Below are 22,940 nucleotides of genomic sequence, written 5' to 3'. Positions count from 1 at the left end.
TCATGGAAATTATTCAGGGAAATTAAGGTGTTGCCGTTACAGCATACTAGTTTGAGAAAGTCAATCTCCCTTGAAGCATTTGGGGGTTAATATTCACCCACTCTGTCAATATATTTGATCCAGTATACATTTGACATTTGTATAGTGGGGTGTTATCAAATTTCTATTTGATAATTTTTTATAAAATTTTAACAGTGGATTTTGCAGTGAATTGTCTTTAACATAATTCATAGTCCTGATGGCATGCCTTAGAGGATTGTTTCAAAACAAAACATTGCTTCTTTTTTTTCTTGAAATAGGCCACTGAGGCTGAAAGGGTGCCTACATTATATTCAAGGATTACCAAGTAAAGGGTATTCACTTCACAATTCACAATTTCAATCCTAAACTAGGTCATGACAACATACACTAGGATTATGAAAATCCATATGAAATACAAATGACTATGTTATGAGATTTTCATCTGTATTGAAATCGTCATCTTCATTGTAATGTACTTATACTTCCAATTTACTGCACAATCGTAAGTAAGTTCAAAACAAGTGGTGTGGTTTACTGGCTTTGGAGACTATAATATAACTTCAGGCATTCCTATTATTGTGCAACCTGAAATCTTTGCTTTATTTGTGTAAAAGATTGTCAATTTAATGAACAGGAATCTTGTGAGAGTTCAATCTCTGAAATTACCTCACGAGTACAGTAGTTTAATGGTCATTTTTTTTCACTCCCAGAAACGAGAGAAAGTTGTCCTTAAAGAAGAAATCAAATCAAATGCACCAACCACCAATATTTTCACTCATTAAGTAAATATCATTGTTTTAGTTGAAGGAAAAATAAATACATTAATAATTTTGTGAACGATAACTCTTTCCACCCACACAAGCACATTGCCTCGAGGACAAAAAATGGGCATGAATCAAAATCCCTGATGTATAATCCTTCAAATAGAAAATCCACTTCAAAGTCTTATTTCATCCATCCAAGACTCATATGCTCATGCCTGCTCCACTACAGTCAGGCCCCTCAGGTACTAGTTTTAGGGTCAATGTGCTGATAAAACCAGCTAATGATGCCTTCAAAGACCACTAGGTCCATGGAGGCTGACCACAGGAGATTCAACTTTTTATTTCTATATTTATAAATATATATGAGCCTATTTATTTATTAATTTAACCCCCCGCACCTTAGCTTAATTCTTTACCCTTTTCATTTAATATTCATCACTGAACTCTCCTCAAATTGTGAGCTGATTTTGGTTGGCAGCCTCTGATTGGTCAAGGGTTACTGACAGTTGTGAGCTTGTCTGTGTATGTGAATGCATGTATTAATGTAATTGAGCATACAAAGGACCCCGAATAAATAGATGTGATTAGGTGTTGAAATGGCATTCTGCACAAAAAACATAAAAACACGAGATTAATCAAATTCCTTTTTATGTCTTCAAATATATTCCTGCCCCTCAGGTAACCCACTGATCAAAATGACTGCTGCTCTGTGATTCCATTTGTTAAGAGCCGCCTATGTTAAACATTGTGCCTATTCTATAATTCCTGAGCTATAAAAATAACATAAGCTAGTCCAGGGAATTGCTGGCAGTTTCTATCAATGCATACCATAATATTTGCTATGTAGGAGGAAAATAATCAAATCCTCTCTCAGATGTTGTTCAGGGGCATATTTGGGAATTTAAATTAACTCCTTTTACAAACTAATTTCTAGAGACTAGTGGGAGGTAAAAGTATGATTACTTGATTACTACTTAACAAAAACCCTTTGCTTGAAGTGAAAAAAGGCTAACCCCACAATGCATTGACAGCTGGAATAGAAAGTCCACAAGTCAAGATGGAAAAGCCTGGAAAGCCATTGTTAAACCCCTTTGGTTTCTGCTCTGCAATAAATCAAATTTTCTCTTGACCTATTTTGTATGTTTTGGATTTCTCAAATGTAATCATCATACACTCAGCTGTCCAAAAAGTGATGCATTACAAAATGTGATTTGGGAATAAAAAAAAATAATTCTATGGCACAAAGACAAATGTCTGTCACACACTGTGGTCCAACCTAAATATGCATCTGATGTGCTCAGGAATTACCTAAATTATCAACTTAGCAAAGATCATGGTTTGCCAAAATTCTGTAACAATTCTCCTGGTAACATCACACGATACAGTGCACAAAATTTAGATGAGATATGATTGCGTTTGTGTGAAAAACACCAAAACATAGATTTGCATAAAATACTGAATCAAATCTAGAGATAAATTTTAAATATACAGCATATTTACAGACGATTCAAAATGACTACATTACTGTTACACTATTATTCTTCTCTATTCTCTATTTATTCTCTATTTCAGACTCATGAACAGACTTATTGGACTGCATTTCTATGTGTTTCAGGATGCAGTACAGCTGACATTGGCTCCAAAGATGCATTAAGTAAAGAGTTACTGTAACTATACCAGGGGGCCTAACGCCAACTGAATGCCTATATCTATAGGCTCACAAAGTTCTTCCTTATATAAGACAACAAGAGAAAAGTGCAATTCGGTGGTTAACTAATAATGAACCATCATTTCTGTTGTCCACTATTCAAATGAATAAAATATACACTCAGCAAACTGGAGCATATATGTGGACAAGCACAAGTCTCATATTCCAACCTAGTTGTGCTGCTGAATGGCTGATAGCTTCAGTACAAGCCTAAATTGCATTGCCAGTTATTGTACTAATTTGGTGTCTTTCACTGCTTAAAATGTTTTATCTCAAGCTGAGCAATGGACTAGAATAAAAGGGCTTATAATAACTTGTACCCCTCTTGCAGATAGGGCTATATAACTCACAGCTTTACAGATTTGTTTTCTATAAAGTGCTGTACTAAGCTAATATGTTCACATGCAGTACTTTGTCAACTTATAGCAGCACTATCCATGAAACAAATGATCAGAAACATTTAAAAAACTATTTCACTATCTTATACATATAAATCTTTCATATGTATAGGATATACTAATTTAATAATACTTTATTCAAAGCAGCCACTGTGAATTTGTTTGCCTACATGAGAGTCAACTCTACTTTTGCATATTGCACCTGATAACTTAATGATGGCTTTATAAAATGATTTTGCTTTATAATTAAGTCATCAGCACTGTGATTCTGTAACTGCACCCTGGACACAAGGAAACAGTGGCATTGAGAAAAAATTAATAAATCTATGAATATGAGGACTATGTGCTACCACAGTTCAATTGTAAATGCAACCAAGAAAGATTCTGCTTCACTCCACCCTCAATAATAGAGTATTTTCACAGCAGTCATTTGGACATAAAATAGTAGGGTAAACACAGGTTTTACCAATGACACTAATTAAGGTTCTATTCTGTTCTGTTCAGGTCAGACAGAGTCAGGGTGCTGCTATTATGCATGTTGGCTCACTGGAAACATATACACTAAACAACTTAACCTTAATTAGTATTACTGGTAACACCTATGTTGACTGCTGTGAAAAGGGTATATATAGTAAAATGTTTTCTGATAGATTTTAAAAGCACAAGTGATGTTCCAGTGTTCCAGATAAAGTTTTTGAGATCTCACAAACGGGCCTGGTTCAGTTTTACAGGTCAAACATCTGAAAATCCTCCAACGCACTCTGGACGACTTCCAGCATGTCGACTGCACTGCTGGCTTCATGTGGGTATGTTATACATATCAAGACATTTTGTTGGTATCCAGACTTGAACTGCATGAGTTCTCAGTACTGGGCAACACTTCAAAAGCTGCTGCAGCATCTGTTGCCTACAAAGCTGAATTTTGTCACTGGGAAATTTGTAATGCTGATACTTGGTCACATGGACCCATTAATAAAGATAAAATGACTAAGCACTGTCAAAATAAAATGGCCTTCAACACAGAGTTCAGAGAAAAGTTATTTATTTGAGAAAGTGTGTATAGTTGAATTGAATTCAGCTTTGTGGTCAGTTTCAATCACTGTCAGATATCATGAATATAATAATATTCTCATATATTCATATTACTTTATAGATTATAGATTGTTTTACATTGACTATATTATAGGTTTATGAAGGGCTTTCAAAATCCGGTGGAACAGAATATAGATTGTGACCATGATAAAACCAAGTCTGTTTTACTCAGTTCCTGAAATGTTGTGATTTTGGAGATACAGTGACATTTACAAGTTGAGTCAAGGTGTGTCTCTCTAAACCAATTCACATCACAAAATAAATAAATAAAAATGTTTGGTTGTCAGTGTCACTGCATATTGGGTTAGAGTGAGCAACTCAAACACCAAAGAATAACAAGAACTGCTGTTGCAGTGAGAAAAGGATGTTCCTCCAATTCTGTTATTTCATAGCTGATGCTTTTTATGCTTACTCTGTTTGTTTTTGATGATGATTTCCCATGATAAATTGTGCGTACAGTATTTCCCAAGGTGCACAGCATGTGGCTGTTGCAGAGTGACAGGGAGTTTAAAGCTGCTAATGTGGCTGACAATGGAAAATCATTTGAGCATTTGAGGGGATGACTGTTTGGCCCCTGAGAAGAAGTAATGTGGCTGGGAGAGATTAACTGATCACAGTTGGAGAAAACATTTACTAGAAGAGATTGTGTTTTCTGTTTTATAAGCATGTTAGATCTGTGTGCTTATGTGTCTATCTATTTATTTATCTGTCTATCTACCTACCTACCGACCTACCTACCTATTGACCAACATACCTATCTGTCAATCCGTTTAAAACAAAAATAAAAACTATAAAATCTTCTGTTGTACCTCATGGGACATTCAGTGAAATTCAACAAATTCAACAAAACATCTGAGGAAAGAGGCACCATAATACTGGAAACACTGATTGCTAAGTGCTCTCTTAAAAGTGCAGTTTCGAAAAACACTACAGCAATGTTAATAATAGCAACTTACAGACGTACTCACTCGCGTCACAGTGATGGGTGTCGCAGTGGTAAAATAACCGCAGATGCCAGGTGGCATCAGAGAGCTGAATCTTTAATAAAATTGAAGTGCTATTAATTACTCTCAACTGGAGATGCAGTGATCTGAACTATTAACCCAGCATTACCAATCCACACCATTTTCTGTTACATTTAGTTCATTTCCAGAAGACAGTAATGTGCATAAAACTACTGCTGATACCTTGCCACTAGCATGTGTGAACAATAAATTTTTTCTAACTTAAAGGCAGTGATAGGAACTCACTGTTTACCAAGTCTTCTGCCGTTAGCTAACATTACCAAAACTTTACTCCGTAAAGTAGACATTTTCTGCACGCATTGCAATAAACATTGCTTTATTACACTGTGCACCTTCATGAGATCACAATAATGAGAATATGCCACTATGGCCTTTATTTATTACTGTAAATACACACAGTGCTGTTTATAATATATTTGTTTTTCATATTGTATTTCTCTGCTGGGCATTTTGTTGTGACAACACACTGATGTCATCTCTGCAGTTAGTTTGAAAAAAAAAGAAAAACAATGAGTAAAGGTGGAAAACGAGGTTGAACACATGTATTTCCCAAGACATTACCCTCCAATTCTCCATGTCTTGTTTCCACAGCTCCAATTAACAGCTTTGGTACCAATTAGTAAAATCAAGCCTTCCCTGACAGAAAACCCATGGGGTTAAATGTGTCAAGAACCAGTGCTTGTACTGGAAAAAAAAAGGTTAGCAAAATAAGAATGGATCTCAGTCGGGAATAATTGGGGCAATGAGGTTAAATGTCTTTGTTCTATGTGTTTTTATTTCCTTTTGGACATTGTTTTATACACCCAATTATTTATTCCTAGTGGCAAAAGTAAATAATATAAAAATATATTTCAGTCAACGATTCCTTGACATTTTGACACCAGATCTCCTGTGCACATACATGATTTGAAATGCATTCCTGACTCTTTCCTATAAAAGGAAAAACATTAATATGTGTAGCAGTTTTCTTCTCTCATGCCTTGTCTTCAATACTCTCTCCCAGATTCATCTCCTCTTAAGCATCCTCTTAGGATAATGAGGTATATAGCTCTAGATATGGCAGGGGTATGAATCTGAACTGCACAGACAACCTACAGGCTTTGCCCAAAGCACACATGTTTATTAGAATGCCAGGGATAACAAATGACTTAACATGCTTCCCTCTTTAATAACCCTGTACACCTACAAGATAACAATAACAGAGATGCCACACTGAGTGCTCCTTAATTCAATTAAAAAAGCATGGACGATGAGCATGCCGTGTAAAAAGAGGTCCTTGAGGCAGTGATAAACTTCATAGCTCAACATTTCTGTGAGAGATGCCAGATGGACAGTTTATGTGAATCTTGTACTTAAAGGGGAGGCTGATTCACAAACAGCATAGTCTCATTTCAGTAAATTTGTAATTTCCTTCCCCAGAACTATTTAAAAAAAAAAAATGTATTGCACATATTGCCCTTGTGCATAACTGTTCATGTACAAAACGTGTAACAGAAGTGTAGCTAAGAGTCTTTAGTGGCTTAGTCCACTCTCTCCTTGGGACATCGTTGAATGGCTTCTTTTTAGTTAGGGATCTATAATCATTCATTGGGTTTGCTTTGACATGTTTCTTTGCTATAAATGGATTATATTTCTATGTAATTGCTTTAAATGGTCCGTTCATAGAGTAATTGGTGTGCATACTGCTATCAGTTTCAGAAAAATAGTAATACTGTACATCCTTGGGCATTTTTCAGTTTCCTTGGGAAGTTAATCATATTTATAACAGTGCAAGTTATCATGTTCTTACACTGACTGATATATGCATGTTTAAGCTGTTCCATTCATAAATGGAATGTGAACAATAATGTGTAATTTCGTGCAATGCCTTGGCTTTAATAGCACAATACAAAGGTGTAGTGAAAAACAGGAATATGGAATATATCCATTTCAAAAAACAACTCATTATAGTTGAAATAGTAAGAGAAAGACAACAAACCCCTACATCACAGCCAGATGCTTTGTTTGGCCATCCATCCCTCCTGACCTACTCCCTGCCTTTCCAGAATAACAGCCCACAAAGTTAGATTTGGGGATACTGACCGCAAACACCACATGAAACGATTTTTTGCCTTTTGGAAATTATTTGATTTCTAAACTAAATTTATCCCCATATTATCTGCACTAAAGCGAGAGTGCACGCAGCAGAGCAAATGAAGAGAGCCTTCTGGCAAAGAGCTGTGAAGAGCGGGTGACAAGGAGCATGACTTCCCATTTTCAATAATAAGAAAGAGTTGGTGATGTAAATACAGGAAATAATGGATTAAATATAGAGGTTTAGCATTCAGTTGAATTGCCAACTACAAAGTATATGGCTTATGCTGCACAAGCTGTTCAGTAAAATGTAATGGTTTGGTTCCTGCTTCTGCATCTTCTATGTTCATGATGACGTATTTTGACAAAATCTGGGGAAAAGAAGTATGTCTCACCACTGTGTTTTCAAAACTTCACTAACCGACCCAAAGGGAGCACTAGAATAATGCAAAGAATGTTGCATTTTTGTTATCTCATGTTGTCTCTAAAGACTAACAACCATGCTGCCAAAGCTTTAATACAGATATAATAACACAACAGCTGTTTCTCACAGCTTATTTTAAGATGCATGAACTACTGACACTTGCCAGTTGCAAATAGGCTACATATTCCTAAATGAATTGGCAGAGACACAGAGGGTAAAACAAGTCTGGAACTGTTGTGAGGTAAAGGTCACTGATAATTAGGACGCTAATTAATATGTGACCCTGCTGTCTGGCTGACCAGCTGTCTACCTGCGCTATGTTAATCATTTTAATGTATACAAAATATTATCTCTCTCGCTCTCTCTTTCTCTCTCTCTTTGTCTTACACATGCACACACCCATATGGTGAAAGTAGGGAGGAAAGAGAGTACAGTCATCACTATTAGCAATGGATGTTTCTCACATATTTCTTATATATAGAGCAAACAAAGATATGCAATTTCTGGATTCCTTTCCACGCATATGCATTCCTGTGTCCGCCTTAGTCTCTCCATGTTGTATTCAGAGAAGCGTATCCCTATCCAGGAACCTGGCCCTCTCACTAATGTTCCTCCTTGTCAGAGACAAAGGGGTTTTAAGACTGGAGGATTTGGCAGGCTCTACCACTTGCAGGCAATATTTCAACCCATCCATCTAGCTAGGATAATAGAGTGTCCTTGCCTTTCAACGCCTGGAGGAGTGACCAGTTATCACAAGCCACCAGCTCCGTTGTTAATAAAACAGGGGATGGGAGGATGATAAAAAAGAAAGAAGGATGGAGAGAAGGATAGAAGAGAAATGGGCACATGCTATTTTGACAGACGCCTCGCAAAGGTGAAGTTGATCACGGTCAGCAGTCAGTTACCATGCTGGCAGGAGTTCTCTTTTAACATCTTTAGCTTTGGTTTCTGTGAAGATAAATTTAGCCCCATCACATCTCTTCTAACCGGGAAGTTGGGGGGGGGGGGAGAGTTGAGATGAGAAGAATTGGAGTGGAGAGGTGGGGCACGCAGTGTTAGGCTGATCTAGCTAATGGCCAAACTGACCTTCAGAGAAAGTCGAACAGTAAGAAGAGTAAGTAGTGTGTCATACAAAGCCACTGCAGCTTAATCCAGGTCGTTGCCATTACTCCTGACTTCACCACTGCATTATGATTTTAGGCAGGTAGCTAGGTTTCCACTTTCTGTAGAAAAGATATAATTATATATAAATGCCTTTAATGTTGAAATTGAAGTACAATCTTTTTTAAATATACCATTTGAATGTTAGTGATGCTTAGACTGGTAAGCTTTGATTTCTTCTCATCTCTGTTCACTGGTCCGTAGTGAAATTTTACTTACACACAAACACAAAAAATGAAATTAGCACCAAGAGTTAGTGGTAAAAGCAATAGCATACTAAAACTTGTCACATGTTTTTTCAACTCATGCAGGAGGATGACACCAGCACAATGAAAGCATTCATGGATCAAACACTGCGCATCTGTGTAACCACCACAATAGATAAATATGTCACAAGCAAGAGTGTGTATGAATCTGACCTCATGGGTTGCATTGATTCCTCTGTGTTTGTTGGACAACTGGATGTCATCCATGTAATATAAGAGGCAACGCAGATGATGAAGGAGTAGGATAAGAGGAGTATTAGAAGCAATAAAAAGCAAAGTGTGTGTGGTTTTTGTGTGTGATTTGCATTATTGGAAAAAGGAAAAGACAAATAAAAGTACCACCTACTCTTGATATAGCTTTTATTATTTAGCAATTGCTCAATGTAAACAAATTATGCTTTCCCAAGGCAAAGTTTCAAAGTCATTGGCATGATTTCAATTATTTTTAGCTAGCTGTATTTTTCTTTAACATGAAATTACTATAGTGTTTCTTATCATAAATAGAGAATTGTTGCTCATGAAAGGCTGACTAAAGCATAGTAATGTATAGAGGCAATATCGTTTGGAATTTTAGAATAGAGTAGAACTGGTTTCATATAAAGTAATATCTCCCCGGGCCTTTCCTCTTCTCTCAGGTTTTATCACATTTTTCCACTCTGCAGTCCATGGAGCATTTCTCTGCCGTACCTGATTGAGACATAGTCTCAGGCAAACGCTCACAATGACAACTGCACCTCTCTCAGGATCACAGTTGAACCTCACCTTAAAGTTTTACTGTCAACAGAGTCTGTAAAACATGCAGCACTTTCCAAAATCTGAACAAAAAGCTTTGCTACAGAAAATAGCATCTCTGTACAAAGGCTACTGTTGTCTAGAAAGGCTATTTATTGTACTTGATTCACATAATGTTTACAAAAGTAAACATAACTACTATTCAGAGTAAAGGCTCAGCTGGGAAAAAAAGAAATAGATGTTTTTTACTATTCATTCATACTAAATACAAAAGTAGAATCAGAATCAGAATTATGTTTATTGCCAAGTAGGTTTTTACACCTATGAGGAATGTGTACTGGTGCATTGGTGCATAAAATATACAAATCCCACAAAAATCACACAGTAAAATAAAGTAGGCCTACTTTCAAAATATAAATACATAAAGATGAGAAAGATAAGAAAAGAAAACTGTGCAGAAGATGGAAGTGAATTAATGTAATGCATAGTAGCAATTGATAATCAGTTTTCTTTCATTTCTTCTGCAGTAATTTTATTTTAGAGCTTTAAAATTATTTATATTAGCTCATTATTTTTCTTAATAGTAACAACTGAAACATCTAATATCTGACTATATTCTCTAAAAAAAAGGTATAACAAAATACTGTAACTACTTATGTTTGTGAAATACTTACATCCAAAACCCAACAGACAAACTATATTAAAAAGCAGCAATAGCAAGAAAACATGTCAAACCAAACTGTATGACTAATACAGGCTCCCCAAGGGCCAATCAGTTGCAAGATGCATCATACACTTGGTGCCAAAATTAGATGTAGCAAATTTGCCCTTTTCCCATTTGAAACAATGACCTTTAATTATGTTAAACATCAGAAAACAGTTTCACAGTGCATAAGGCGTTCTTGTTGACACCACCATACTGCTGTCTGAGGTATCATATTATTTTCCTTATTTACCTTTAATGGTGATGTCCACAATGGGCCAAATTTTTATTATACGGAAACATTGCTACAGTTCTTTATCTGTAAAAAATTAATTAACTTTCAAAATCTGAAAAGTGAATCTAGAAAACAAATCCATTTGCAAAGTTATAACTCATTCACTGCTGTGTAGTTTACAAATTGTATCTTTGGGAAGCCCAATGTGGTAGTATTACCGGCTATTGTATTTCTAAACCCCCTAAAGTCTCATCTCCCATCCCAGCTCATACCCAAATATGATTTAGCACTCAATCACAGTCTTTTTCAAATGTCCAAACACTGTCAACATTAATAGCTGCAAGTGTCTGCAGTGTTTGCTAATGGGATTTTCCAGCTTGGTCAATAAGTACATTCTAGAAAGTAAAGCATTTACCCTATGTTTAAACCATGCAACTGTATTCATCATGGGCTCATATTAAGCCTCCACACTGACACCTACAAGGATTGTTTCTGACAACATACCTAATGCCACCTTGGTATGGTAGAAGCTCACAAAACTGCAACATTATATCAGTACTGGAAGTCACTGAGGTTGAGGTTCCAAGGATAAAGGGTGACAAAGTGCCCTGAGGCAAATTACTTATATTGGGTTATATAGATAAAATAGTCAATAATTATGTAAAACAAGTGGAACCACATACACATACTAAGCTAAATTATTTGATATTGTGAATAAAAAAGGACCTTATGTATCACAGTTCATTTTAGTGGCAAAGTATTCTTGTGGGCATACTGCTTTGATTGTTTTGGATTCCCTCCACACCAATACTTTAATACATTTGGTAACTTCAGTGTTCCAGACAGTGGTAATAGATGTACATGGTAGTATATATATTGATCCCTGTGAGTCTGGGGACTACAGAGTGAAAAACTCCCAATAAATCAATGAGACATATGCAGTCTATGATGTGACTTTTCCAGTTTCTTAATGTATTTATCCTGACGCAAAACAATTACTCTGGAGAATACAATTTGTTGTGTGTTGTGACTAGTTTACATGATAAATCCAAGCATTTTTGCACAAGATTAAACGATTAATGAAGGGAAGGCCGAGGACTGCTCAACACTCAGCCCAAAGTTTCAGCTGGCTGAATAATTTCAGCCAGCCTTTTCACGTTAGATTTTGACGCTCTCCCAAACCCTTCCTCACCATACAACAACTCCCTGATGCACTCAGAATGACAGAGGAAAGGAAATTATTGAACACCAATACAATAAAGCTGTCTGGTAACTTAATAGGACTGCTGAGTAGGGGCACTGTGGCCATCTTGCTTTGAGGCGATAATGAGAGTCATCATTCCCTCTTGGGCTAGAAGAAAGGGGCCTCCTCTGTGGTGATGGTGTGTGAACGGGTACAGGTTTGTGTGTGTGTGTGCGTCGTGTGTTGTGTGTGTGTGTGCACATGCCTGTGTTTGTCTTTGAGCTTCTTTAGTCCAGTGAGGCCCAATAAGCAAACAGCACTGTGCTTTAACGAAGCCAGAGAGATCTCCCATTGAATACATCTTGGGAGAGATCTCTGAGAAATTCTGTTCATTAAATCAAGTCCAAATATTGACTTTGTGAGCTTTAGGGAGGAACGAAACATAGACGTTCCCATATATCATATTACAGGTCCCTCAACCATTTATATGTTTGGGGAATATGTCTCAGGTTGATAAAAAAAAGATGTCTCACAGCAAAGACAAAAGTAACAATTGTTAATGGTACCTGAATGGACCATTCTGATCTAGTAAGAGAATTCGCAATGACGTATTTGACAAACTGACAAGGTGCTGTGTTACCACTGGACTGGTACTTGTAAGAATCATTAATTAAACTTTAAACAAAGGGTTAGTTTCCTGTTTATTTAAATGATCAGTGGGGTTTCCATTTGATGAAATTGTACAAATTCAGGAACAATGTCTACAAGCAGCTTTGTGGACATTAAAGGAGATCCTAAGGGATACCATCTGAGATATTTACATGTTAAGCTACTGCATCTGTAGTTCTTTAATAAGCATTCTGAGTTATTATGTAAGACTGTAGAGAGAAAGAAAGAGAGAGAAGAGAAGGGAAAAAAAGAAAGAGTCTTAGGACATCAGTTTCTCAACACTTTAGTGTTGATCGGGCTGGCAGTGGAACATTATGGTTTGATTGTGCAGTGCTTGCTCTCACTCTGTGCCCAGTATACTGTAAGTTGTAAGCTTAACATAGTTAAACACGGCCTGGGGAGAGTATGTGTGATTGTTTGGAGGGGCAGAAGAATATGGCAGGCAGAGGTCAAAAGGCATCTTGTGCTCGCAGACATGGATGTATTAAACAAGGAATGAAGTATTCAAACATGGCAGTCCATTCATTTCGAAGAAAACTGCTCAACCAGTGTGTCCACTGAAATAAGTTTCTAACAGCATTCTTCTCCCATAATTTATTCACATCGGAGTCTTTCTTTCAATTCTCATTAACTGTCCAAACAATAATGATGCAAAAAATGATGCCAACATGATCTTGATTACGTTAACAATGATCTAAGGATTCAAGTGTCAAGCTCGGGAAAGGTTTTCCATAGTTTTACAGTCATTTCATCTGTTGTGCTTACTATAGCCAGTGCAGTAAAATCAGTGCATAACACAGTGCCTGAGGATTTGGTCTCAGCCAGGCAGGTGGGACATTGTGTCTATACCTCTGTCTTGTTAGTTTTCCTTATTTGCTGATGGTGGGGACCCAAGGGTGCACAACTGGTGATAAATCTTTAATGAAGGCGAAAACTGAGAGAACCACTAATTAGAATGTAACTACACAACAATGATTTGTAAAACAAAGTGTTATAAAACTGGTCTGGAGAACTGTCCTTTAGAATCTATACAAAACACAAATATATCAATACCTTCAAAATATAGGACACAATGATTTATAATTTGTATATATATATAAGAATTAAGAATTAAGAGTGGTTCAGCATATGTCTGCTTATTGTTTATGTATACTACAGGCACTCAACTATAGTTCAAACTTAATACTATAAGGGCAACACTGATATAAAAAAGAATATGCAATATAAAATGAGATGGCACACACGGCTGACATAGAGGGGCTCTATTGACAACAGCTTATTCAAATCAATAACTCTATATGGATTTACTAATGCCTGAAAGACCTTCAACTCAGACAAAGACAGCTCACAGTTCAAGATAGATAGATAGATAGATAGATGGAGGCAGAATATGGTGAGACTCCTAGTTTATAAGAAACCCTCCCTATGTTGACATAATGTAGTTGATAACAGAGAGTAAGAAAAACTGACATCATTAAGATTCACCAGTGTGCAAGCACAGCTACACAAGCAAACCTTCTCCAACCCCCAGATGACTATCAAGCACTGTGTTTTCTAAGCATGGAGGTAATGAGACAAATACTTATTACTCAAGTAAAAATGGCATGGATATTAGCATCGCATTAGGCCCTGAATTTAATGATGTTGTAAGTACAACATGTCACAGTAACTAAGAGACAAAATATATTTAAACATTGTATAGGGAAGAAGGAGGAAATATATAGAAAGCAGACTCTGTTTCAGTACAGTGTCCCACATAGAAGCATGCCTAAGCACGGATGGAGTCATGGATGAAAAAATGATACTGAATCTAACAAATCATAACTGAGCTTAACATGCCATAGCGTGGGATGCTGAAGTAAAACTGCTGTAGAACATAATTAGAGTTTATTTAAAATAATGACTAAGTGAATCTATGGTGATCATTTAGTGAGGAATGGGACCATCAGTACTCACTAAAGGGGTGCAAGGGGTCCAATATTCAGGGTTCAGCTCAGCTCGCGGGCGGAGGTCCAGATATTCAGGGTTCAGTTCAGTTCGGGCTCGAGTTAATGTTCCCTTCATGGAAGATTGAAAAAAAGTCTGTTAGAATGACTTACTTAGATTTGATTTCTTTGTCATCTATATAGTACAAGTAGTTGTGGAAGAACAAACTAAAATATTATCTGGTGCAAAGAAAAGTAAACACAATATTGACGTAAAGTACTTAATTACAATACAATAAAAATAAAAACAAAACAAAAAAAACCTTTTATCACACCTATGTTACTGCTATCAAATGAGCTTGACTCTGTACTGTCTGTACTCAATAAAGATAGGCCATTAGTAAATAAACATTAACTACAATGATTATTCACAGTAGATCAATTAAAAAATGCCAATTCAACATTCCACAATGAGTTTCCAACAAGTATTCCCTGTAAAATGAAAAGCAAATTATATTCCAAATGAGGTTAGCATCCAAGTTTTCCATTCCTGAGGCCCTATGGCCTAAATGACAGGCCAGTGGAATAGACTGAATCTGCTGGGCCCCATGAGGTCTATGATGTATACTGTAATTATCTGCTGATTCTCAAAATGGCTGTGTGTAATGAGGCTATGCTGCATGAAGCCTCAGGCATAAATCACTGTCTTTAACTGACTTCCAGATGACCAACAACAACACAGAGCAGAAGCAGAGAGAAAGGAGGGAATGGGTTATCTGGGCAGCAGCGCTATATAGCATCCAACTTGTGCTTCTTATCAGCACAGGCCATATTGTTCGACAAACTTGCTTACTTAAGACAGTTTTCTGTCTCCTAAAAATAGTCAACTCACTTGCACTTATTCTCAGTTATTTATCTGTTTACAGCTTGGCTACCAATGTATTAACTGCTTGCAGCTTTATTTAGTTATGCAACACAGGTGGAGACTTTTTTATTGATGCTGTGTTAGGATTAACTATGTTGAATGGCAACATGCCAGTCAGCCTGTCATACTGTCTGCTGTCACAGGCATGAAATTGTTTTCACACAAACATAAACAAATAAACAGACACCAGCCCCACCACAGCACACACACACATTTTGAATATGAAGTTAACATTTTTTTTTTGTATCTACATACAGGCTCAGCTACAAGCAGTTACTTAGTATAGAGTCTAATGGACCATATACAGATTGAGTGGATGGTAGCATACTGTACAATAGCAACAGATTCAACACTATCATCTTTTGACAGAAAAAATTAATAAAACAAATAATGAGGCAGAATTTTCCATCTTGAACAATGTCATCAGCAAACGAGAGGTCAAAATGTCACCAATAAAGCATGTCTTTAAGAGGGATTGATTTTCAGGTACCTCTTAAATAATTTCTTGTTACCCAAGGTAACACTTTGAAAAAGGAAAAAATACAAAAATCATGTTACCCTTAAAATGTAAGTATAATTTATTTACTGTACAGTTCTAATGGGAAAATCAAAACAATAAGTTACAGTTACTTCTTCTTGGTGGAAAAGCATCACATAGAAAATTGCAGTACATACAAAATCGTAAAATCAGCTTGAAAATGGACCACAGACACAATAAAAACTGTCAATCAAACAGAAACAAAACAGTACCTCAGCGACTGAATATTTATCTTAGCGAGGGAGTTTTTCTGCATTACCATTACATCCTTTCTGACTTCAGCCCACAAGGCAGTTTTCTTGTAGTGTATACTGTAAAAAGAACAAATACAATTTTTAATTGAATTAGCAACACAGTACTTAAATATGCAGTTGTTACTTTGAAACTACAGCCAGTGTTTACCCCATTCAGTGGAAATATCATCTATCAACTACATATAACCCGAAAGTGAGTGTATGATAAATCAACTGTATTCATAATATAATATCATCACAGCCTCAAAACATACTGTACAGGTAAAACAACTCCTCCCTAATACAGTCCAAACAAATATAGAATATTTGAAGTTTTACACACATTGGCTCTATTAGATATATTACATTAGACAGATGTTAGTTTTTCTGGTTACTCAGTATGGTGCTTCGGTTCCAAACATGCTGTCATCTTCCCAAAATGTTGTAAAAAAAAATATCAAATTAAACTATATAGATGAAATCTACATACCAGAAAATTCCAAAATATTGGCAGTGGTGTTCCCCCACAGGTATTTCCCAGTGGTTGCATCCTCCCTTGGGTCATTTGTGATGTTGCAGTCATTGGACAGAAAACATTACTCATCCCTGTATTGGTAAACCTAGAAACAAAAGGCAATATTAGGTTCATAATATTTAACCTGACCTCACATTACTGAGATAAGGCACCTTTATAACTTTATGCAAATGCAGCAGTAATGTTGTGGTCTATCAGCAGTATTGTATCTGTTAGCTAGCAGTGAGCTAGTGGGTAGTGTTAGCTTTTAGCTAAAGTTAAGCTAACGTTGGCTAAAACTAACATCTGTACTTGATATGAAGTGATAGTTAAAAAGGGTAACACTTACTTATGCAAATCGAACACAAGCTAACTTTGTAAGGCAAAGATGTTACATCTTCCATATAAGTATGGACCATTCAGCTTAACATTATAGTGATACCAAATAGTTAGCTGAATATTAATTTACTTACCGAGATCACTGAGCAGAGGAGGTCAGTGAGCAATTCTGGCTCTGCCATGAAGAATCATCTGTTGTGTGTGTGATGGAGCGAATAGTGGGTGGGAAAGAATGGTCAGGGCTTGTCCATCTAGGTCCTGTAGGTGGCACATTGCCATACTCTCCAAACTGGGAGCACTGGCACGCAAGTGAAGGGGCATTTCTAAGTAGCTGGTCTACATGACTTCATACCATTTTCTGGCCAGTGCAAAAGGCAAAAATGCATTATTTATAGGCTACAGGGGTTAGTTGTACAGTGTCAAGCATGAAAATGCTACTGTACCATGCTCTTTTGTTAAACAAGATAGAATAGCAATCAGATTTTTGATTTTTGATTAGGTTGGAAGCCCAAACAGCCCACCAGTGATTTCATGCAGCATCATTTAACATTCACATTAACTTTAGTTACTAAAGTGTTGATAGTATTATTAGTGTATTGAAGATATAATTGGACACTAACGCCATAACAACAGTTCTGAATGTATTTTCAAGCCTTGTGTTCTATTCTATAAGTTTCTCTTCTTAGTAAGTTGTGTCAAATTATTGCGGGTGTTACATGTAAATGTTGAAATCAACATTCTAGTCCAAAAAGGTGCTAACCATTTTAACAAGAAACTTTTCCCACAGCAGTTTCCCTAACACATTCCTCCAATTATTGGAGAAAGATGAGAGAAATAGGTGAAATAAGGGTAGAACAATACTCAGAACCTTTATCTCATTATGCATCTTCTTAATATATTCCACTTGTCTGTCACTCTAATTAATGGTAGTCCTTCTCCATAAACCGCCCAGAATGTGAGATTATTTATTAGTACCTAGCCATTCATCAGCAGTGTGATAAGTGACAGAGAGAGGGGAAGTGAGACTTGGCAACATTATAATTGATCATTTTTCACTCTGCAATGTCAGAGTGATCGTGGTAAATCCTTGGATGCAGTGTGTGATACTGTCAACGCTGACAAAAAAAATAAGGTGCATGAATAAAACAGGTTATTGAGATTGATTGAGTGCTGGCAGTGACGTGGGGTTTTGATGCCCTTTCCATTTGAAATGGTAAAAATACAGTTTGGATTGAAATGTTAAAAGATGTAAAAAGATAAACAAATGATTAAAATGCTGGGAGCACAAAGAAAGTCTATGTTTGCCTTGAAATTAAAATGAATATTTGGAATTCCTAATTTGTGCTGAGGGGCAGTGAAATAAAAACATGTTCTGTCCAAGACAAACTGATAAATGGTAAGTAGTGATTTGGTCTTCTGGGGTTTAACTGATCTGGTTTCCAGCCTAATTGAAACAGTCGAGAGGCTGAAACGACTGAGGGTGGCATGACTGATGGAGAGTCCTACAATGAAAGTATACTCCAGAAATGTACAGTGCTGTTGAGAGGACAGTTGCTTTTCAAATTGAGACTGAAATGAGACTGAAATTAAACCAGCAACGCATTATGATACAGTTTCAACAGCCTGTGACCACTGCGTTTTGGTAATTTTGTGGTTTGAGCCATGTTGCACAACTATGCTGCATTGTAACACGGGTTGAGGGATACATTTTCAGTTGGTGTGGGTGGGACTGGCATCCGTCATGACCAGTTACATCACAACAGTCTGGACAAAAAAAGGCCCTCCCAAAAAGAAACTGAACTCCTTGTGTGGGAGATGCAGCACCATAACATGAATTTATGGCAACCTATATTTGCGTAGGAGGATATAACATTGAGAAACCATTGTTCAGTTCAAGAACAGGTTGAGTAAATGAGAAAAATAGCCCCTCAAGACTGGTGATGGACAGCAGGGATAGTTTGACAACAAGAAAGTACATCCAACTGCCATATCCAACATCTTCAGAGGATGCTGACACTTCCACAGTTCTCATTCACACATCACATCTTTGCTGGATAACAATCATTCTTGACACAAACACATTCATACACACAATACATACAAACAAGAAACTCCATGTTTTTGGATAAGATTTGTTCTACAGTAAGTATTGGTGTGATTTACTGAGCACCAGAAAACCTTCACACCTACATTTCTATACATGCTTTACCTGTGCAGGGTTAGTGTTTCAGCATGCACTGGGCAAGTGGCAGGGTACATACTGGGAAGGCTATATCTGTCTATGGGCAATTTAGAGTTAGCACTTTACCTACGTTGTTGAACTGTGGTATGAAAGTGGAGCACATATAATGCACATGGATTCCTACCCAGAACCCCTTTGCTGTGAAATGACAACTCTAACCACTGAGCCTCCATCCTACATGCTGTGCCTACCTTTGAAATTTAATACAGTCATGTTCATGGTGAGTCACCAAAATGCCGAATGGGACGAGTAGAAAAAAACTCAGCAACCATGTGGCTTTGTCAGCACAAAGCTCAGCCATGTGCCACCATGAAATTAGAGTCCTGGGTGTGTTTGCCAAATAACGTCTAGTTCTACTATCTCTGTGTCTAAAAAGTGTTTTCCACAGATGAGTACTTCTAGAAACTCTGAGCATTTGTAATGTAGCACTGGACATGTTGTTTGTTCGGGTGGGATGCACTCCTTTGGAGGTTAAATGCATTTACTGTTGCTTCAGACAAAAGCATCTACTAAATTAAAGTAAATGTAAAATATACTCATAGGTCGAACAATACTACAATTTCTTTTCAGGTAAAATGTTCATCTTTATCACGAACAAAGTGTCGCTCACTTTAGTAACCGTAAAGAAAATGTAAAGTAAGAATAACAACATAGCGCTGTAAGTCTCCCTGGACATTTAAAGCTACGATGTTGAACTTGTCTGTAAGCTGTGGGCTGAGAAGATGAGTTTCATTAGAGGGATGAAACACACTTTAATCAGCTTTCCCATTAGTCTTGCCCTGCCAAGCCTTCCCAGTCACAGCAGACCTTTAGTTCTGTTTAATTACCTTAGAGATACCACTGTATGCACTCTTCCTTGACATCACAAGACAACATTCGTTTCTTAACAAGTGTTGTGTGTGTGTACTGCTAAGAAAAGAACATGATGTTTATCTTGTGACTAGACTCAAGAGGGAAAAACAATGCTTTACATGTTGTGTGGATGACTCATTTAGGTAGCTCTTCGATCATCATTTATTTACTTAGCCATTTATTTATTATCTAATCAGATCAATATATTTGCACACAATTTTAATTATAAAAAACTTTTGTCATTTAATGGATGTGAGGTTGGCAATTATAAAACTAGCAAATGGAGAGAAAACAGTTACCTGAACAGATGATATACAACAATGACCATATTCCACTTATAGAGGTGTTAATAGTTAACACTTACAGCATAATAAAATCAATCAGAGCATCATCTGACTTGTCTCTGGAAATTGCCCAGTATGGGTTAATATATTATGGCCATAATCGCCCTGAGCTGGCACAGCTTTCTCCTTCTTAAAGTAGCAGCCTGCTGAATTACAGTCGGAGCTGTGGTAATGCAAATGAGCCCATAAAGTGGTCCTGTGTGGGGAATCTCCCTCTGGACATCAGACGGAGATCAGCTGAGCAGCGTTGTCTCCTATTCCGCACTCCAATCCCTACTTCATACAAATAATTAGATTTTGCTGTTTTCTTTTCTTTTCTTTCATTTCGGCCTGCTTATTTTTGCCTTGACTCAATCACTGAACTTTTGAGTTTTTTTTTTATGAAAGGAATGTACAACAGGGGTGGGGGTGACGAATTGTGCAGTTTGAATGCAACGAAAGGGAAAGTGCGCAATGGAAAGGAGAATGCAATGGAGGAATGGAAATTGGTGATGATTAGAAAATAGGAGCGCACAACAGGGTACTACTAACTTATTTATATTAAGCTGTTGAGATGGCTGGGCGAGAAAATCTGTGATTATTATTCTTTGATTTGCAAAGCTATGCTATGATTGGCCCTTCCTTTGGTGGCGGCATTAAACTTTATGTTTATGGGTCCCAGTGTTAAGCCCATTTCCATGCTCCCCATTCCACACACTAAGTATTGACATTCCATTTAAGTTGACGACAGTGAGGAGGGTATTTATGACAGAAATGTAATGGAAATGCATGCAACGGGTATTGCAATAAAAAATATCACCCAATTACAAGGACATCTTTGCATAGTTGCAGAGTAAAGAGGATATGCATGATGCACCTCTGCTTTGTTCAGAAAGAACAAAGGGAGAGGAATTCATCTCAGCTCTCCACCTCTCGACTCCCTCTGCTGTATTAAAAAAAATACAAGGAATACTCTCTAATGAAAAGCCTACGGTGTGTATGTCTGTGTGCCGATTCACACAAAGATTATATTCGATATGATAATTAATTACACAAGTTTAAAAGTGCCTCTGCTACATGTAAATCAGAGACAATATCTAGTGTGTAATACTAAGTGTGCTCGGTAAAGGGGGAGAAAAAAAAAGTATATTGTGAATTGTTAACATGGTTATTCAATGAAGGTGCTTTGCGAGCGAATGGAAAACAAATTAGGTTAAAGTCTTTTGACAAGATAAATAAAACCTTGATCAATTAAGTGGTTGAAAAAGACGGCGGTCTAGCACTCAATGGGGGTAGTCTTGCTGTTACAGTTTCATTCTTGAGCCACAGAGAAGCATTGATTCTCCCTGGCACCCTGTCCTTGTCATTACAGTCGATGTTGAGGCCAGCCCAAACCATTCTCAACAACCACTAATGGCTTCAAGGAATTCAGCCGGACTTGTAGCAGAATTGTAATAAGCAGATTTTATTAATTTGGAGTGTAGCGACGAGAAGGCAGAATGCTGCAGGTCATCCAGAGAACACAGTGAAAGCATTAGCAAAACAATTCTCTGCCATTACTGAGCAGTTGAAATCCCTTCTGTTCTAAGATGCTAAAAATGAGACAGAGGTGATAGAGATGTCCGTTTTTTTCTTTCTGATGAAACAGGTTGCAATACTGAACAAACATTTAATCTGTTTTAAGAGCTGTTTACTTACTTTTAACTACCCAAACTTATATATTTTTCTTTCTTTTTTATTTTTCTCGTTCACCCTTCAATCTCATCTCTCAAATGTTGGACCAGCTCACTGGGGGTCTGTCTGTGCTTCTGGCCTCAGAATACTGTTAGCCAGGGAGTTCTCCCGAAGGAGCCATGTACAAAAGGAGAAGAAAGTTGTAGCAGAGCAGCACTTTTCCTCGAGATCAGATGGGTTTCTACTGGTCACTCTGTCGTGCACTTTTCTGACCTTCATTTTCTTTGCAGACAGTAGTTTTTTCTCACTCCTCTCGACAGAACGTTATCTTTTTGTATAAACTGTCTAGGTGTCATCTAAACTGTTTGACCTTCTAAAAGATGTATGTATGTTTTCGTAAGCATCCTTCTTTACTCCTTGCACTTAATATTTCATACTATCCAGAGACAAATTTTGAGAAAACAATTGATAGAAACAAAACCTTATGTTTCATTGTCATAAAAAAAGCAAATGACAGTTTTTTAGACAGCTCCAGGGCCATTCTTACACAACGCAGGCATTTTCTGTCTGCCTGTATGTCTCTATCTGTTGACTTCTGTCTTTGTTTCTCCATTGTGTCAAAGGTTATTTGTTCATTCTAGAACGGCTGCTCTGCTTCAAAAGAGCTCAGTGAATTGATGAAGCTGTTGCAGTAAAAGTGACGCGTTTAAGTCAACTGAGCATTGCTCAGCCTCCCCCTTGAGGCTGAGCAATGCTTTCACCCGAATAAGTCCAATTTACAAGGCATATGCCCACCTTTAGACCCACTGTACCCTACCCTACTAAATCTAACACTGGACCATAAAGGGTAGACTAGTTGTAAGAATCTAAAGTAACCTAAATCCATGGTATCCAATTACAAAGGAAAAGGCTGCTTCCTAC

At 37.1% G+C, this 22,940-nt stretch overlaps 1 protein-coding gene across 1 annotated transcript in view; it reads right to left on the bottom strand.

The window, feature by feature from the left end:
- Positions 1-22,940, bottom strand: part of LOC118321099 (protocadherin-9) — a 187,846-nt gene that overhangs the window by 120,172 nt on the left and 44,734 nt on the right. The window contains exon 3 of the mRNA XM_035652292.1: positions 14,411-14,512. Coding sequence (XP_035508185.1) covers positions 14,411-14,512 — 102 coding nt within the window. The remainder of the gene's footprint in view (positions 1-14,410; positions 14,513-22,940) is intronic.

Source organism: Morone saxatilis, unplaced genomic scaffold (genome assembly GCF_004916995.1).
Source record: "Morone saxatilis isolate NCDOM2014 unplaced genomic scaffold, NCSU_SB_2.0 Contig11, whole genome shotgun sequence".
Lineage (NCBI taxonomy): Eukaryota > Metazoa > Chordata > Actinopteri > Moronidae > Morone > Morone saxatilis.
The sequence above is the reverse complement of the archived record's forward strand: the minus strand, read 5'-3'. Positions and strand labels throughout refer to the sequence as shown.